The sequence below is a fragment of the Zonotrichia leucophrys genome, chromosome 11, assembly GCF_028769735.1.
Source record: "Zonotrichia leucophrys gambelii isolate GWCS_2022_RI chromosome 11, RI_Zleu_2.0, whole genome shotgun sequence".
Taxonomy (NCBI): Eukaryota; Metazoa; Chordata; class Aves; order Passeriformes; family Passerellidae; genus Zonotrichia; species Zonotrichia leucophrys.
Window position 1 is genome coordinate 1658280 of NC_088181.1, and position 19199 is coordinate 1677478.

At 56.4% G+C, this 19199-nt stretch overlaps 1 protein-coding gene across 2 annotated transcripts in view; it reads right to left on the reverse strand.

The window, feature by feature from the left end:
* Positions 1-3913: 3913 nt before the first annotated feature.
* ZNF469 (zinc finger protein 469) overlaps positions 3914-19199 on the reverse strand; it is a 39333-nt gene continuing 24047 nt past the window's right edge. For both annotated transcript variants that reach the window (XM_064723165.1, XM_064723164.1), the window contains exon 3: positions 3914-17965. In XM_064723165.1, coding sequence (XP_064579235.1) covers positions 5271-17780 — 12510 coding nt within the window. In that variant the 5' untranslated portion in view covers positions 17781-17965 and the 3' untranslated portion in view covers positions 3914-5270. The remainder of the gene's footprint in view (positions 17966-19199) is intronic.

Sequence of the window (19199 nt, forward strand, 5' to 3'; positions counted from 1 at the left end):
GTGGAATTCCGGGCTCCCGGGAGCTGCGGTGGCAGCGTGGAAGGGTTTGGGATTAAACCAAATCCCAAGCGTGGAATGATTGAGGGTTGAAAAACCTCCAAGATCATCGAGCCCCAGCACTGCCAAGGCCACCACTGAACCATGTCCCCCAATGCCACTTCCATGTGGCTTTTAAACCCCTCCAGGGATGGGGGCTTCAGCTCTGCCTCGAGCAGCTGGGCCGGGGCTGAACAAACCTTTCCACCAAGGAATTTTCCCAATATCCAACCCAAACCTCCCCTGGCAGAAATGGTGCTGGATGCTCCTGAAACCAGGTGGGAATGTGTGGGTGAGCAGCCCCCACATCCCAAATCCAAGGCTGGGATGTCTCAGTGCTTATCTCCCCCTCCCTCTTACCGATCTCCTTCTGTAGGAATGATGTTCTAACTCCCAAAAGGAGCAATCCAAGCCATTCGTGGGCTTCAGGAGCATCACTGCTGGCAGGATGGCGTCCCTGGGGGCTGCATGGCTCCTGTGCTCCTCTTCCCACTCTTCACAACCCCAGGGCTCCAGGTTTTCCTGCATGAATTCAGCACCCTGTCAGGATCCCTCCCTGTCACACACCCTGGCGAGGAAGGTGGGAGCTGGGCTTTAAATTCCTGCTGTGCAAGGAACGGCCAGATTTGACTCAAAAGCAGGGAAAAAAAAAATATTTCCTAAATCTTCAGCCCCTGCTTGCAGCGTGACAACCATGGTGGATCCCGTTATCCTCCAGGCTTTATGGAGAGGCTTAAAGCACCTCTGGCTCAGAAACTTGGCTGTGGGGCTGAGAAAAGATTTGGGGGGGGAGGCTTGAAGAGCAACCAGCTTGAGGGAAATTTAGGGTGGTGGCAAGAAGCCAAGAAACCCCCCCTGAGGGGCTCCATCAATGCCAGGCAGCTCCCATCAGACCCACCCTGCAGCCCCTGGGGCTGTCCCACCCCATGTGGGTGCAGACTGGCCCCACATCCCAAGGGTTCAGGGCTGGGACCCCCAGATGTGCTGGGTCCCAGGGGAGCCCCCCTGTGCTGCTGTCCCCTGCTGAGCAGGGAGTTAATCCCCACAGGGAGAAGCTGCCTGGCTTTGCATCCTCACTGGAATTACGGTGACAGGGGGCTGCAATCTCCCGAGTGACAAACGCTGCTGGATAATGCAGAACTCAGCAAACCCGGGGGCTTTGGGCAGCTCAGAGGAGCAGATGGATGGTGGGGGAGTGGGATGCGGAGGAGAACAGGGGGGAAAAAAACCTGCTCACATTTAGAGGGGAAAGGATAAATTAAATAATTCAGCCCCCCAGAGATCCCCCAACATCTCCCTGGGGAGTGGCATTCCCGAGCCAGAGGTGGGCATCACTCATGTCTTGGGCTTCCAAAAAATGGGTGCAGCTTTGGGAAGGGGTCCCTGCACCCTTCCAGGACCCTGGGGATGGGTGCCATCCCTGCAGCATTCCCCTGGCTCCCAGGAGATTCATTTCCAGGTGCCCAGGTGATGAATCTGGAGGTGTGGGAGAGCTCTGGTAACAACCAGGCATGAAAATCTCCTCCTCCGCCCTGCAGGTTTGCTGCCCTGGTGAAATATAGCACAGGGAAAACATAAAAGTCCCATTTCCAGCTCCATAATATTTCCTGCCAAAACAAAGTAAAATGTGCCGCCTTAAATTTTCTGCAAAATTCTTTTGAGGTTATTTTTTTCCCTAAATTAAGCCATACTAATTATTTTCAGCCACTTTATCTCCACTCTGCAACACACCAGGAGGGTGCAGGCGGCAAGCATTTTAAGCCTCCATAAACAAAAGAGTAGTTTGGAAAATAATTCTATCAATTAATCAAATTAATCCTGCAGTTTTAGTTACAAGCCCCGAGTGGCGAGGATCCCAGCCGGCGGTGCCGAGCTATCTCTCACTGACAGCGGCTCCGTGTTGTGATTGCGGCGGTAATTAAAGGATGGGATACAGGAATTAAAGGATGGATGGATGGAATACACCGCCTCTGTGGGGGCTCCCAGCCCAGCCCGGCGGGGCCGCAGAGGTCAGCTCGAGGACAAAGCGGGGATGAGGGAACTGGGCCTTCAGCAGCACCGTCATCATCATCATCATCAATCATCATCGTCATCGCCATCACCAACACATCACCATTATCATAAAATGGGGATGAGCAAAATGAGCCCTCACCATCATCATCATCATTATCATCATCAATCACCATTGTCATCACCAGCAGCAGCAGCAGCATCATCATCACCATCACCAACACCATTACCATCATCATCAAAAAGGGATGAGCAAAATGAGCCACCATCATCATCATCATCAATCACCATCAACATCACTAGCAGCAGCAGCGTCATTATCATCATCGCTATCACCAACACCACCATTATCACCATCATCATCAAAAAGGGATGAGCAAAATGGGCCCTCACCAGCATCGTTTTCATCATCATCATCATCATCACCAGCAGCAGCAGCATCGCCATCACCAACACTGCCATCATCATCATCATCACTGAATGGGGATGAGCAAAATGGGCACTCACCAACATCATCTTCATCATCATCATCAATCACCATCACCAGCTGCATCATCACCATCACCATCAAATGGGGATGAACAAAATGGGCTCTCCCCATCACTGTCATCAGCATCACCATCATCACCATCATCATCACCATCATCATCATGGTCAAAACTGTCCTCTTTGTCATCATCACCATCACAGCTGGGGATGAGCAAAGCGGGACGTCATCAGCACCATCATCATCATCAGCATCATGAATTTGGCATTAGCAAACCAGGCTGTCACCAGCCTGTCACCATCATGATCACCACCATACCACCATAAATCTGGGATGAGCAAACTGGGCTGTCACCATCATCACCATTACCAATACCATTATGATCACCATCACTATCAAAAATGGGGAACGGTTAAACTAGGCCATCATCATCACCAACACCATCATCATCTCCAATACCATCATCACCATCATCACCATCACTGTTACCACCTTCACCACAAATTGATGACCAGCCTGGGCCATGAACACTTGGTGATGACCAAACTAGGTAACCCCATCACCATCACAAAGTGATGATGACCAGACTGGACCACCACCATCACCAGCTGATGATGACAGATTGGTAACGACCAAATTGGGCTGTGACAACGGCCAATTCATGATGACCTAACCGTGCCATCACCACCACCAGCTGAGGACCACCAAACCAGCCACCACCACCACCACCATCACCATCATCACCTTGGTTTTTTCCCCTCAAGGACAAGACTTTCCTGCTATGAGCAGCACTTGGACAAGATCTGTGAGGAAGAGGAGCTGCAGGAGCATCTTCACTGCTGAGAAGCTCCAACACTTTGGAAACCATTGAGGTGACAGCAGTGACACCAAGGTCCTCCTCAGCCCCTTTACAGAGGACGCCTCAAACATCTCACAAACATCACGCAGACAGGGAATTTCTGTGAAAATATTGGAATATATTTGAAAAGATTAATCATGGATGACTTTACAGTACCACCCCATATTTTTATCTCATACTTTATTTAACAATATTAAAGAGGCACTTTAAAAGCACACGGACAACATCATAAAACGGCGTTTCCTGCTCTCTCTCTGCTTCTCTGGACAAAATATCAAAATAAAAACTTTTGACAGAACACATTGCACCCAAGGTAAATTACCTACAATAGTTTTTTATACAATACAAAGAATTGTAAAGATACATATTAACAGAATAAAGCCTCTTTTTTTTTTTTTCCTTTTAACTCTAAAACAAAACAAAAAAAAATCATTGCAGGACAGACGCAAAGTACTCTGACTGTTCATATCACATCAGTGCATTACTTCACCTCCTTGACTTGGGAGTATTTCAATAAAATCTTTCCATGTCCTCATTTGCACCTGAGATTTCTTTCTGGATCCAAAAGTTTTGTTGTAGAACGTGCTCGTTTAATGTGACGTAACATTTTTGACACTATGGAGTACCAGCATAGAGGAGCTTTTTCCCTAAAGTTGTGTTTTTTCCCTAAAATTGTGTTTTTTCCCCCTAAGTTGTATTTCTTCCCCCGGGTTGGATTTTCCCCCTAAAGTTAATTTTTCTCCCTAAGGCTGAATGTTTTCCCCTTTGAATTGGCCTTTTTTTTTTAAAGTTCTCTTTTCCTGCTCCATTTTTTTGACAGATAATCGCTTCTCCCTACCAATTCCCCATTTTTTTTTTTTCAATCAAGGAAGTCTGTATTCACATTACAAATGAAGAATAGCACCAGTAACTGCATAGTACAAGCGGATACCTATAGAGCCACTACGTCAATACAGTAAGAGAGTTTAGAAGTGATACCGTTGAGGGCACTCGGACAGTACCGGTTTTTGCTGCGGTAAATTGGCACAGTTTTCTCGTTGCACAAAAAAAAACCCCCCACAAACAAAAAGAAAAAAACACACACACGCTTACACACACACACACACACAAAAACCCCCAAAAACCCTAAAAAATCAGAGTTTGTCACAAGTGTCAAGGTGCAGTTTGCTCGCGGGGACGCTTCTCCTCCAGTCCCATCGTCTACAGTGGTCAAAGAGTGGCAGCATCCTCTGGAGGGCTCCGACAGCCCCAGAACCCCAGGGCTGGGTTGTCCTTCTCTTGACGATGTAGAAACAAAATTCTTGGGGATGGCTGTCAAAATATAGGACACTTGGGTCTTAATTTAATTTTTTAATTGTATCATCGCTCAGGCCAGCTCCCAATTAAATGAATTGTACGGGATTATTTGTGCAAAATCTTCCACAAAAAAAAAAAAAAAAAAAAATTTGCTTTCTACAGTGTACTGCACCTTATGAATAAGACGTCTACGGAATGAAGTTCATCTCTTCAAGTACTTTGTACAAAGATAACACAGACACAGACTCAAAAGGGTCTGAGATTTGCAAGTATCCTTATAACCTCAGCACTTCTGCAATAAAGCAATTGCTCTCGACGATTCAGTCTGCCCAAAGCGATTACAATTTCAGTTCATGAAAATCATCAGCAACATCAAAGTTCTAGCATTTGCATGATAAATCAGGTGAATTAAAGTAGATTAGTAGACACAAAGCAAACTATTTCACAGAGGCTGCAGTGCAAGTTCATTTAAGCTAGACAGAGAAATCATGCTACACAAACGAATTTAATGCTTTGATAATTTTTTTCCCCTTGCAAACCCCATGAAAGCAGCTGAGGATCACCATAAGTCACTTCCATAAATTATTCTGAAGTATCTCTCCTTAGAGGAATTTTAAAGCTGGTTAATTTCTGCCCAAAGAGTTGGCTGAGCAGGTTGTTCTGGGACTCGGCGCTGCGGTAGCTGGCCGGGCCGGCCGCCTTGGCCCCGCGGTGGCCGTGCCATGAGCCCCGCGGGGACGGCGCCGGCCCCTTGGCCAACACCTGGTGCAGGCTCTTGCCCAGGATGGCTTTCCTGCGCCTCACGTCCCCGTTGGCGTGGCGGAGCTCCCCTTTCTTCTGGTTGTAAGGGTCCAGCACCATCTTCTTCAGCTGGGGGCCCGTTCTGGGCTTGGGTGCCAGCTTGCTGCAGTGCGTGTCCCTCCTGCCAGGAGGGGACGGGGTGGGAGCCTCGGCGCTGCTCCAGCTGCCACGTTTGAGCTCTGTGGTGCTCTCGCTCCTGCCCGGGCATGGTGGCCGGGCTTTCTTCTTCTTCCCGTCTCCTTCCATGTTCTCCCGGGAGCCGGAGCTGCTCCGGTGGCTCAGGGACTTGTGTTCTTTCCTCCTCTTGGGGTGAAGCTTGCCGTATCTCGTGGTGTTGCTGGCCACCTCATCTCTGGGCTGGTGGCTGCTGGATTTGCCTGGGTTGCCACCTTGGTCCTTGGCGTTAGTGCTACTGTCCTTAGCCTCAGGCATGGATTTCTCCTTCCCTGAGATGGGCTGCTGAGCCTCCTCGGGGCTGCCCACACCAGGAGCAGCCTCACTGCTCACGGTTTTCTTTGGTGGCGCTGCATCTTTGGAAGATCTGTTGATTGGGGGTGATGCTGACTTGTCCTTTGGGGGCAGGGGCTGGTGGGCACCTTCTGGAGATGCCGGCTTAGCTGCACCTTCCCAGGCAGAGGCATCATTGGGGCTGCCCCATTTGTGGGTGTCTGGGGCTTGTGGAGACTCTGCCTTAGGAGAAGGAAGCTCTGACACCTTCTTGGCAAGCTGGAGAAAAGGGATCCCCTCCACGGCGTTGGTGTCTGTGCTGGGATTTTCCAGGATACAGGCCCTGTATTCATCTTTGCTGCCTGTGCTTGTTGTTTTATGGGCATTGGCACAGCCATGTTTCTGTGTCAGGAGGGAAGGGGACAGTTTTTGGTTGGTGGCCTGGTGACAAGCCAAGCCAGCAAGGTCCATGGGAAACTCAGGCGAGTCCAAGAAAGGAAGTGGTTTCCCATCAAAGGCTCCTTTCTCCAGCTCCTCGATGGACAGGCCAGGGATGTGGCCGAGCTCGGGGCTGCCAGCAGCAGCTGGTGGCAGAGATGGGGACAGGCAGGGCGGTGGTGGCAAAGGGTCAAATGGGGACTTCTCCATCTCTGCCAGGAGCTCCGAGAAGTCACCCACCATGACTTCTGCTTTCACAGAGGGTTGGGGTGCTCCCAGGCCACCAGGTGCTGTCGGGAAGGAGTCAGTGGGAACCTGCAGGCTGGGGCTTCCAGCTTCTACCAGCTGAAGGTCACTCGTGGGGTCCAGGTGGATTGGTGACCTGTGTAGGATTGAGCTGCCATGGTGAGCCACCTTCCGCTTCTTGCTCGGTGGCATTCCCTCCCGGAGAGATCCGTCCTCCTTCACCTTCTCCCTGCAGGCAGCGCCAGGCCTCATGACCCCTCGGAATTTGAAAGTCTTGCTGCTGCCCGCCAGGTGCTTCTCCATGTGCCGGTCGTACTGCTCCTTCTTGGAGAAGGTGTAGTTGCACATGCTGCAGATGAAGGACTTCTTGATGACGTGCATGACGTCGGCGCAGAGCTCGCAGGCGTACAGGGTGGTGTGCTTGATCTCCTGCTCCTCCACCACGCCGTGCTCCTGGCTCAGGTGGCTCCGGAGCTCCTTGGTCTCCTGGTAGAACATGGGGCACTTGTGGCACAAGTAAATCTTCTGCAAGCTGTGCACGACCAGGTGCCGCTGGAGCTTGAAGGGTTTGGGGAACTGTTTGCCACAGTGGTGGCAGTCCCGGGAAGGATCTTTGCAGTCTGGGTGCATGGGGACAGATTTTGGGGTGCTTTCACCTTTTGCTGTGTGCTCTGGAGACGGGCTGGAGGATGCTTTGGACGAGCTGGGTGCTGGTGGCTTCACTCTGACACTGCTTTCCACGGGGTCTTTCATCACCTTCTCCTGCTCAGGGGGCACCTCCTTGGGGCTCTTGCTCTCTCTGCTGACCCCGTGCCGGCCGCCGGGGTCGCCGTGCCGGGAGGACCTGGAGGGTTTGCGGCACATGATGGTGTTGAGGAAGTGCGTGACAGCAGCATTGTCCTCGCCAAAGCAGCCGGGCAGGCCCATCACCGACTTCTGCGCCTGCCCCTTGCGCGCGAACTGCGTGGCGTGCTCGCGCAGGTGCTCGTTGTACATCCAGACATCAGAGATCTCCTTCAGGCACATCCCGCACGCCCACAGCCCGGCCTTGTTCCTGGCGTGCTTCTCCTTCAGGTGGTCCCGCAGCTGCTCCCGCGAGCTGAATTTGCGCTGGACGCACATGTAGCAGGTGGGAGGAGGGGAAGGGTTGTGGGAGAGCTTGTGGAAGTCCAGCTCCCCCAGCGTCAGGAACCACTGGAAGCAGACTTTGCATTTGTACTGCTTGTCTTTGGTTTTGATGGTGATGTCCCCGCGGTTTTTCCCCAGTTTCCCATCTTCCAGCTTGCTCCTGTGCTTGCCCGACTTTGGTTTCAAACTCACAGTGCTGTCCTCACCTTGGCCAGGAAGATCCTCACAGGGGCTGAAGAAGCACATGTCTCTCATTTTCAGCTTTGCATTCAGCATCTCGATGTCAATGGTGTGAAATTCAGGGGAGTCTGAATCCCCATTATCTTTGGCATTGTAGGATTCCTCTACCAGGTCAGGGGGCTCAGGGTTCACTTCCTGGAGCGAGTGCTCATCCTCAAGGTCCATCAGAGGCTCAAACATGTCCTCGGCAGAGAGGCTTTCCCCCTCCTTCTCCAGACTGCCCCAGATGTTCAAGCTGGGGACGCTGTCCATGTGGCTGTTTTGGCACAGGAAGGTCAGCATGTTGTCCTCCAGGTCAATGTCCTCCTTCCCTTGGTCAGTCACCTCCTGGTCCAACCTCAGCTCGATGCTTTTCGATCCATCTGGAGCAGCATCTCCGCTCTTTGCCTTGCTGCCATGACACATGTTCAGCATCAGGGCATCGTCAACAGAGATGGTCTCGTAGTCACCAGGGTCCTCCCTGGTGACACAGAAGGAGCTGGTGTCGCTGAGGTCAGAGGCCAGGCGGATGGTGAAGAGGTCGATGGCCCCTGCTGGCTGCAGGCTGACCTCGGGGACAGGTTTGGGTTTCTTGCTGCGCTTCCCGTACACCCGCGTGCACTTCCTCCGGACAAGCTGCTCATCCCTGGGGAACAGCTGGGAGAAGGTGGAATCGTCATCAAAAAAGCCCTGGAGGTCTGAGGAGGCTGTGCTGTCCCCGCAGTGCTCTCTGCCTGGTGGCACATCTGCCTTCAGCCACCGCTTTGGCTCTGCAGGAGGAGGGCTGGTCCCCGGCGAGCTCTGCAGAGCACCATGCCCAGGAACATCCTGGGTGGTTCCCAAATCATGTTTCTCCAGCAGCAAAACCCCTTCAGCAGGAGCTGTGGGACCCTGCAGGGCACCACTCCAGTTCCTGGTGTCACTGCCTGCCACCGGACTGTCCCCTGTCCCAGCATCCATGTCCTCTGTGCCATCAGCACCACGATGCTGCTCTGTGCCCACCTTGCCCCATCCCTTCGCCACTTGCTCCACAAACCCGCTGATCCATTTTTTGCAAGCCTGAGTGTCTTCCACTGCATCTGGATCTTCCACCTCCCCAGGACAGGTGACCTTGCCCGTGGCTGTCTCCTTGCTGACCATCTCCTTCAGAGACCCCATCCTGCTGCCCAGGTCTTCCTCAAGCTCGGCTGCACCAGAGGACTCTTCGGCATTTTGGGAGCGTTGGGCTGTGCTGGTCCTGTTTTGCTCCTCTGTGGAGATGCAACCCTCTGGCTCCTGCAAGCCCTCCATGATCCTGGGCAGGCTGGAGCTGAGGGCAGCAGGACCTGTGCTCTTCTCCAGCTCACAGGGACCATTCCTGCTGGGAAACACCTTCGCCTTCCTTCGCCTCACTTTCCTGTTGAGCTGCTTCTCAGAACTGCTGTTCTCCTCACCGAGATCTTTGCTTTGGCTCCTTCTGCCCTTTTCTCCTTTCCTGGTCTGCCATCCTGAATCCTTCCCAGTCGCTGCCTCTCCCGATCTCCTCGCCTCCAGGCGTGGTCCCTTTGCCTTCACCTCTCTCTGCAGGACATGAGTGTGGTGCAGCTCCTGGGACATCTCCAAGGAGATCACACTGAGGTCGCTGAGCACCCTGCTCACCACCTCCTGCATCTGCGTGCTGGGCTCTTTCTCCAGGTCTGGGAGTATTTTCTTGGGAATGCGTTCAATGGTGGAGGTCAGCGCCTGTGAGCTGCAGGTTCTGTCTTTGACTGATGCCTTCAGGCTCCTCCTGGGCACTTTTTGGGCTGCTTTTGATGTCTTGTGTGCAGGAATCAGAGAGGACCTGGGAGCCTTGCTGGGCTGTGGCAAACCACCATTCTTCACCTGGTGCTTGACAGCTTTGTGCCTGGTCAGGCCGGGCTTGGAGCGGAAAGTGGCTGAACAAATGTCACAGGTCACCGGGAGTCCATTGGGCTTCCTTCCTTTGTGGAGCTCATTTTGGGATGGGTCTGGAGTACTGCTGGGTGTGTAGTCCTCTCTTTGGCCCACACTGTCCAACACACAACCCCCAGCTTCTGCAGCCCCATGGCTTTTGGCGTTCTCCCCTTTTAAACTCTTTCCTTCACTCTCTGTGGTTTTGGAAAGACCAAGCCTCACCTCTGCTGCCCCTGGAAACTCATGGCCATTTAATTCAGCAGGACCAAGATCTCCAACCCTTGTAAGACCTCTGCTGACGGCAGCTGACATGTCCTGAACAGCAAAACCATTGCACAAAGCCTCTGGTTCACTTTGATGCTTATCCCTGACATGGGAGCAGTTCTCAAGCCTGCTCTCTTGGTTCAGGCTGACCTCCCTTTCATCCATGGGCAGAAGATCCTCTGTGGGCTGGGTTGGATAATCCTGGGTCTCTGGAGGGGTGGAGTTAATGACTGTGTCTGTGATGGCACACCCTTGGTTTTCTTTAACATTTGGCAGCACAGCACTGGTGTTTTCGGGGATCTCTCTCCCAACACCCTTTTGGTGGAAAGGCGGCGAGCAGGGAAGAGAACAGTCCTTCCCAGGAGGTTCCTGGGGACCACCCATCTCCAAGGCAGAGCCCACCAGACCATCCCCATGCAGCAGAGTGCTCACTGTCCCCTCTCTTCCAGGTGGTTCACCCAAAACACCATCAGGGAGAGGATGAGGATGCTCCTCGGCCGCTTCCGTTGGCACAGCCCCGCAGGGATGCAGTGAGGGAGGGAAGGCAGGTGCCCCTTCCCATGTCCCTTGCTCTGCTGGGCTCACGGTGTGATGGATGTGATGGCTGCTGGCCTCGGGAGGACAACTCTTTGTGATGGATGAACTTGGTGCTGCAGGCAGGGAGGAGCTGTATTTCTTCTTATCTGAGAGCTGAGTGCCTAAACTGGGGACCTCTTCTCCCTCAGCCCCACTGCTCTGCAAGCATTTGAGGTTGGAATATTTGGCTGGTGAGAGCAGGCTGGCTGAAGATTCGCCCATGTAATCACAGCCATTGAGGGACAACTTGTCATTCCCTTCTCTGGGAACATCTGCACTGGCCATGCTGGCTTTTATCTCCATCCCCAAGCTGTGATCCTGGTGGAGATCCCCCCCAGAGGGACCTAAGGGGCTGACAGGACTCGTGGGAGCTCTGCCCAGGTGCTGTGCCCCCTTCCCCACCCAACTCCTTTCCAGCCTCTCTCCCTCCTCTCTGCCCAGCGTTTCTTCCTCGAGCAAACCACGGCTGGGGTGGGATTGCTCATGTTTCCTAAATGCCAAGGTCGCTGTGTTGTTATCTCCCTCCTGCTCTTCCCTGAGCTGATCATCTTTCCTCCCCTGCCCTGGCAGCGAGGTCACGGCGGTGCTGCTGGGTGGTGAGAGGTCATCGTGCTCCTGGGAAACACCATCTGCAGGGATATTAATGTCCCTCGGCTCTGGGGCTTCATTTGCTAAGTGCTGCAGCTCTGTTACATTATTGTGCAGCTCCGGCTTTGCCGACGTGGATTGTTTTGCATGGTGAGAGCCCTCTGCATCCAACAGCTCCAGCTGCTCACATCCACTGGGAGAAAGCACCTCTGTCCCTGGAGCAGTGATATTTCCAGTGCTGCTTCCAGTGGGGAGATCCCCTTCCCCTTGGGTCTGATTTTCTCCTTCCAAGGCAGCACTGCTCTGCTCCTGGAGCTCTGTCTGGACGTGGGTGGTGGCACAGGGAGCCAGCAGCCCGGGGAAGCAGGGCATCAACAGCTCCTCCTCGTTGTTCTTCACCGTCCTGGCGACAAAGAGCTGGAGCTGCTGCAGAGGGTTGGCAGAGGCCTCCTGGGATGCCCCCATCATCTCCTGGGAAGGGTGGTCGCTCTCCTTGGGTGCACTCAGCATCTCAAACAGCAGCACTTTGGGCTTGCAGGCTTTGTCACTGGGTGCAGGGCTTTGATAGGTGTTGGGACTCTTCCTCTCCTCCGTCTCCTCTACCAGCCCAGGGCCACCACCACCCCCTCCTTTGAGATCCACAGCATTTTTCACTGTTTTGGGGGGCTCAGTCCTGCTCAAGGGTTTTTCTTCTATATCTGGGACCTCTTTGACATGAGGTGAAAAGGCGAGATCCAAGGCTGGGGCGGGACCCTGCTGAAAGCCTAATTGGGGTTTAGAGTTTGGAAGATGGGCATCAAACTTCTCCAGCTCTGCAGGATCAATGTCTCCTTTCCCTGGCACGGGGAAGCCCTCAGCACTGCACTGGCATGGCAGGGATGGCAGGGGGTCTTTGGTTACTTCTGCTGCACCCATGGTCTCGGGGAACACGGAATTGGTGACAACAGGAGGGCTTTTTGTCACAGGGCTGGTATAGATGGGAGCCTCTGTTTGGTCAGTTATGCTTGAGCCAGGTAGACTTTTGGAAGAAGCCCCATTTTCCATCTTCCTGAGGCCTCTTTCCTCGGTGGCCTCAGCTCCCTGGAGCTGCTCACTGCTGTCTTTGGAGCAGAAATGGTTTGTGGCCATTGGGGCTGGGATGCCCATCCCGGTTTCCAGCGAGCCCAGCTCCAGCGGGCACGCCCAGGGCTCCCTGGGTCTCTCGTAGTCCTCACGGGCAGCCACCACGTCTGGCTTCTCCCCTGGCAGCCTCTCCCCAGCGCAGAGGCTCGATCTGCCCAGCTCACCTGCCAAAAACAGCCCTTTCTCCTGGCCTGCCTCTGGCTCTGCCGGCAGCACTGGGCACCGCTCGGCGCCCTGTGCTTGCAGATGGGCAGCCACGTTTGGCTCGGGTTTCTGGAGGGTGACAGCCACCTCAGAGTCCAGCTTGCTGCTCTGCAGTTGGCTTTCCAGCTCCGTGACCAAGCGCTTGATCTCCAGCTCGTCATCCGAAATGTTGCTCATGAAAGCCACGCTGTAATCGGCGATCCTGTCTGGCAGCGGCAGGGAGAGCTGGCTGCTGGGCACAGCTCCTTCCTGCTCCTCGGGGAACTTCTTGGCCGGCGGCTTCTCCACGGAGAGGCTGTGGAACTGAGCCACATCTTCTGGCAGCATGGGAGCCACGTCCTCCATGAGGGACCAGTCCTTCTCGGGCAGGAAGGGCGGGTAGGGCTGCTCGAAGGGCAGCGGCTTGCGGGGGGCACAGGGGAAGGGTGTCACATATCCGTCCTTGCCCTCGTAGGGATCAAACTCAGAGACGGGCAGCTCGCCAAATATCGACGAGGAGTCAAAGCCGAGAGGGGAGGACACTTTGCCCTGCGGCATCTCCGTGGTGAAAGGGGAGATGCTGGAGTGTTTCTGCTCGAAGGAGCTGGCGCTGATGTCATCCCGGCACAGGTACATGTCATCCATGTGGGAGGAGCCCAGGGCTGGGGGCTTTGGGAAGAGGTTGTCCTCGTAGTGGCCGGGAAGGCCTTTGGGATCAAAAAATGAGTTTTCACTGCTGGTATATGGATCAGGTGTCTTGGCAGCCAGCATCATTCCCACTGCATCCCCCCCGTAGCTGGGAGCTGCTGTGGGATTGGGATAATCCTTCTGAGCGTCACAGAGCCCCTGTCCCTTTGTGAATTTGATTCCTGCTTCCGAGCAGGTGGCACTCCCACGGCCAGGACTCGACTTGTTATCGCTGTGGGGTGGAGCAATCACTTCCTCTGTGTGGTACTTCAGCCCTTTGCTTGGGAAAGGGGCAAACTGCTGCCTCTGGTGGTCCATGGTGAGCTCAGGAGAGCCCTGAGCCTGCAGGGTGGGCTCTCCTGCCTCACCCAGGAGCTTTGCTGCTCCTCTGGGCTCTTCCAGCCCCTCCTTAGAGGAGAAGCTGGCAGAGCTCTTGCCTGGGGTGGCCGTGCAGGACATTTGCTTTTCCTGGGGCTGCGGTGACGGCTCCTCCTTTGCACAGTCCATGGCAGCAACATCTGGTTCAGTACTGGGCCGTGTCCTGGAGCCTGCCAGCAAAGGTCTGGCTGAGCCAAACCTCCTGCTCCCCCTGGGCATGTCCTCTTTGCTCTCCTGGCTCGTCTTTGGGCTGCTGTGCTGGGGAGGGCTGAGGGGAGTCCTTGGTGCATGGGCTGGGCTGCCCGAGCGCCTCCTCCTCTGGGTGCCACCCTTGTCCCCAGCCCCACCAGCGCAGGGTGGGCTCGTGCCCATCTCCCTGGGCACGCTGTGGTTGCTGCCAGCAGATGAGTGGCTGCTCCTCCTTCGGGCTCTGGCAGCACAATCCTCTTTCTCAGCATCCTCCTGACTCGGGACATCCCCGTCCTCCCGTGCCTCCCTTTTCTGACCGTCCCTTTTCCGGCTGTAGCTCCAGGCTGGGTCTTTCTCTCTGGCCCTCTCACTCCTGCCCAGGCGTTTCTTGCTGAAGCTGTACCTGCTCCTCCCCATGAATCTCGTGCCACGCTTCCTCCTGCCCCGGGGCTTGCTGCACTCTGCCCCCTCCTCATCTGAGTCAGACACGTAGTCGTATTCCCTCAGCCCGCCCTCCTTGGTGGCTGCCAGGGGCCTCTCAGTGGCCTGGGGCACCTGGGCCTGCTTGCTGCTCTTCACCTGCAGCTTGTGGAGCTTGTTCTTCTGCTGCACGATCTTGTGGATGAGCTCCTTGCTCCACGTCCCGCTTCGGGGCTTCCTCTTCCTCACGTCCTTCATGGAGAACCGCGGTGGCTTGGAGCTCTTGGTGGCCATGCCTGGCCCCACCTCGTTCTTGGCAGGGTCTTGGCCGAGTTTCCTGGGGGTGCTGGCTGGTGGGATGCTGTTCTTCCTGCCTGCCCTCAGCCTGGCTGTCCTCTCTGCTCCCTCTGGCCCAGGATCCGGCTCCTGCGGTGCCACCCTCCGTGCCACCCTCCCTTTGTGGCGGTGCCGCTTTCCTGCCCCTCTCTTCACCTGCTCCCCACCTTCACACAAACAGCCAGCCTTGGCCTCTCCTGCTGTCTTCTCCTCCGCTGCCTGCTTGGATTTGCTCTCCGAGGCCAGCCCTTCCTTGGCCTTGTGGGCCATGCCAGCCGCCTTCGTGCCCGGCAGCTCCTCATCAGCGAAGACGTCGATGAAGCTGCTGTCGATCTCGGGGTTATCAGACTGGTACCCCAGGCCGTTGAGGGCCTCGGTGATCAGGCTGTCCAGCTTGGCATCGTCGATGTCCAGGTCGGAGGCGCTGAGCGGGAGGGAGCTGGCGGCCAGGCCGTGGAAGAGGCCGCCCTTCAGAGCATCCTCCTTGCCCTCGCTTTTGCCTTCCCCGTCCAGCAAGAAGTCATCGCTCTTGTTTAGTGCCAGCAGATGTCCCTGGGGGTCTGGAGAGAGCGCCAGGCTGGGGGGTTTGGGGGGCTCTGGTGGGAGCACCTTGCGCCCCTCGGCTGGGCGGGGAGCATCCCTGGGCTCTGCCTGGGCAGAGGGGTGGGAGGCACAGAACTGGCGGTGCTGCAGGAAGGACGACAGGTTGCTGTAGTTCTGGTCACACTGTCTGCAGGTCAGCAGCACGTCCAGCTGGTCCAGGCTGGCGCTGCTCAGGGAGGTGGCCAGCAGGTGATGGGAGGAGTAGGGAGGTGGAGGCTGCTCCCCATCCAGCCCATCCGAGCACCCTTTGGCCACCTCCCCTCCAGGTTTGTGGAACGGGCTGCCCGGGGCACATTTCAGGAGGCTGTCATCTTTCAGAGCATCTGGAGGGAAGCTGAAGGACTTGACAGAGTCTGGGGGGTGGTAATGAAGCGAGCTGGGGCTCAGCACCTCGGAGGGGTGGAAGGCTTTGTTGGCATCCTTGGCGTGGCAGGGGTGCTGGAAGAAGGGCGAGGGTGTCAGCGCTCCGGACATCTGGCTGTCCTCGAAGTTGAGTGGGCTGCTGGACATGGGGGACAGCGATGAGCAGGTGCTGCCACACGTGGGGTTGGGGACAGGGGACGGCAGTGGGGACTCGCAAGGGGAGGCAGCTGCCAAGGCTGATGGTGGCAGGACCAGCCCTGAGCCCGACGAGCTCCTTGAGGGAGGAGGAGCTGCTGGAGCCATAGTGTAGAACAGGGCTTTGCTTCTCGAGTCGCAGGCAGGAGACCCTGGTTCCTTCCCATTCTCAAAGGAGAAAGCTCCTGTCACGCTGGGATCTCCCCTCTGCAGGCTCTCTCCTGATAACAGCTTTTTGCTGTGGTACCCTGGAGAATTGCTTATGGGGGGCCCTTTCTGGGCTTTCCCGCTGCCCTGCCAGTCCGACGTGCCCAGGGGGAAGGGGAGCTTCTGGCTGCTGATGTGTCTCGACAGCTCCAGCCTGTTGGCACCGGGCACTGCAGGAGGGAGGTGCATCTGCTGCCAAGGCAGCCTGGCATTTTTCTGCCTGTGCTGCCTCTGCTCGGGGCCAGACTGGCACTCGAATGAGAACTGGTTTCCAACAGGGTTTGAATAAGGTGCTGAATTCTGGTCCATGGGAGAAAACGCCTTCGTGGCACCTTCCCAAGCTTGCACAAGCCGGGGGTGGGTGGGTGCCGTAGTGGGAACGCTCGTCTCAAAAGGCACGGCTCCCGCGGGGGAGCTGCAATAGGCCTTGCTCTGAAAGTGCACTTGGGACAGGGACTTTGGTGGCACGCTCCTTCTCAGGGGGCTGCTCTGCGCCAGCAGCCGCGGGCCGGGGACGCCGTCCTTGGCCGAGGCTTGCCTCTTCCCCACCGGCTTTGGCATGGTAGGCGAGTGTAAACTAGACGGAAAAACACCTTGGTTTTCTTGGAAAGTGCTTGGGTTTTGGTCGATAGCACCAGACGAAGGGAGAGCACCAGTGGGCTCGGCGGGATGCTCGGCCCTGCCCTTGCAGCAGGGCAAGGGGCCGTGGTGCAGGGCCGGAGGGGGCGGCGGGTGCAGGAAGGGCGGCGGTGGCGGTGCGGGCAGCCCGTAGAGCCTCCCCTCGGGGGACACGCTCTCGTAGGAGCCTCCGCCCAGCGGCTCCTCCGGCCACTCTCGGGGGGACGAGTGGAAGGCGAAGGCAGCGGGAGCCAGCTGGGCGGTGGCGGCCATTCCCACGTCCAGGTACTCCTGGCTGCTGTGGAACTGCTCCTTGCCCGCCTCGTGCAGCAGCTGGAAGGGGAACTGGCACGGCAAAGCCCCCAGGCCGTGCACAGCGGCTTTGCCACCCTCGGAGAAGGAGCTGGGCTTCTGCACCGAGATCCCGTAGGTAGCACCGGCAAAGCTCTTCTCCGGGGAAGGCCAGGACTCGGCCCGGTTTGCCTGGAACTCTAAATAATGTAGCTGCCCATGGGTGCTGGGGCTCTTGAGGGGGACGCCAGCGGTGGGGGGCTGCCCCTTGGGGCCGGGCTGTGAGGTATAACTGGCGGAGGTCCGGCTGCTGGCGGTGTCGGGGAAGCAGCGGCCGAAGGCGATTTCCTCCGGCCGGAGCTCGGCGTCGCGCTGGGCGATGCCGGGCACGTGGAAGCGGTAGCTGCCGGCCGTGGGGGTCAGCACCTCCGGCTTCTTTGGGGGTGTCACCTTCTGCTGCGGGTAGGCGATGCCGATGGTGGGGCTGGGCCGCGTGCCGGCGATGCTGAGCCGGTAGAGCTGCTGATGGCCCCGCTCGCCCTTGGCCGAGCGCCGGCCGCGCTCCCGGGCCCGGCCCTTCCCCGGCGGGGACAGCGGGGACAGCGGGCTGCCCTTGACCTCTCCCCAGGTGCTGTCATTGCCGAGCTTGGGCTTGCACTGCAGGGATTTGAAGTCGATCTTCCCCGCTTGCTGCGGCCGGATCACGGCTTCCCGCTGGCTGTGGGGCTCCTTGTCCTTGGGGAAGGGGGATGTCCCCTCCCCGCCCAGCGCCCTGCCATCTTTGTCCCCGCAGCCTTCACAGCCAAAGTCCTTGTCGGGCTCCTTGGGGCCGGCCTCAGTATCGCCGATGGTGTAAACATGCTGGGTCTCTCCAGTCATGATACCGAGGAGGGGACAAGGCTAGAGAGCCCCGCTGTCCCGTTCCCGTCCCGCTGCGAGCTGCCGTGCCCCGGTCATGGGCATGGTCCCCCTCCGATGGGCACCGGCAGAGGGGCAGCAGCTCCCCAGGGCCGGGCTGCGGGCGGGTCCCGAGGGCCACCAGGGCTCTGCCGCATCCTCCAGACCTGCAGCGAACAGGAGAGAAGAGGGGAAGGCTGGGAGTCAGTCAGGGAAGGGGCCAGGAGAGATTTTGGCCCCTTTTCTTGGGCTGTGGTTGGAGGAGGGGGCATGGCAAACCCCCCTGGGGTGAAGCCCTGCAGCTTCGGGCTCTTCAAAGGATGCTCAGAGCGGTTCACCTCTGGCAAAAGCTGCTGAGGAAGCACTTTTTTTCCTCCCGGGAAAGCTATTTCTGGGTTCCTTCTTAGCAACATAAGCAGAAAAAGATGACAGAAGAGCTCCACCTACGGATTAGTGGGAAGGGCTGTCGGGATGGGCTGGGAGAGGCATCCTGGGAAGGGCTCTCTGTCCCCATGTCCCCGAGTGCCCGTGTCCTCATGTTCCCATGTCCCCAGGTCCCCGATGCTGGAGGGAAGGCGAAGGGAAAGGATTTTGCACTTTCCCCCTGGAGCTCTCATTGCTCTGAAATCCTTGGAGAAAGGACTTCACCAGCCTCCCTGCGAACTGCCCTGGAAATTTTAGATGTTATTAAGGAGGCAAAACCAGAAAAGCTGAGTCCCGAATTTCCCAGCTGATTTTACAACCCAGACCTCGGGGCGTTGGACGCGGAGCACAAGTCAAGCGCGGCCTTTTAAAAGGCGCCACCAGGATTTTATATGAAGAAGGTTTTAATAAAAAGAAGGGTGAAGTTTTGCTTTAAAGAGCCTGTTTTCTAAAGAGAAGTCTGCTGGAAACAGTGAGGGGTTTTTTCTCCTCCCTCACTGGAAATGTTTCTTTACCGTCTGCTGCAGTGGGTCAGGGCATGGCACTGCTGGTAGGGTGTGAACAGCAGGAAATTCAGTTTATTCCTCTGCTTCTGGGTGTAGTTCCCACACATCCCAACCCCACTGGCTTCACCCATCCTGCCCTGGAGTGACCTGAGCACAGAAGATTTTCCAAGGAAAAAGAGAGCGCCCTGCATCTATCCAGGACCTCACCTCTCCATTCCCACCTGGAATCTGAGCACCCAGCACCCCCAACGCTGTGTTAATTTGGGATATTCGGGATAGACAGGAGTGGCTGCATCCCCTCTCTCTGGTTCCAGCTCCCAGGCCTGAATTCCTCCCCAATTTCACACCCTGCAGAGTGAAACGGATCCGGGGTCGGGGCCGAGCGCGCGGCTCCGCGGCCAAAGCTCACACGCGGCCCTTTGGCACAAAGGGCTCTGCTGGGAAAACAATGCCCCACTTATGCCTCCGCCAG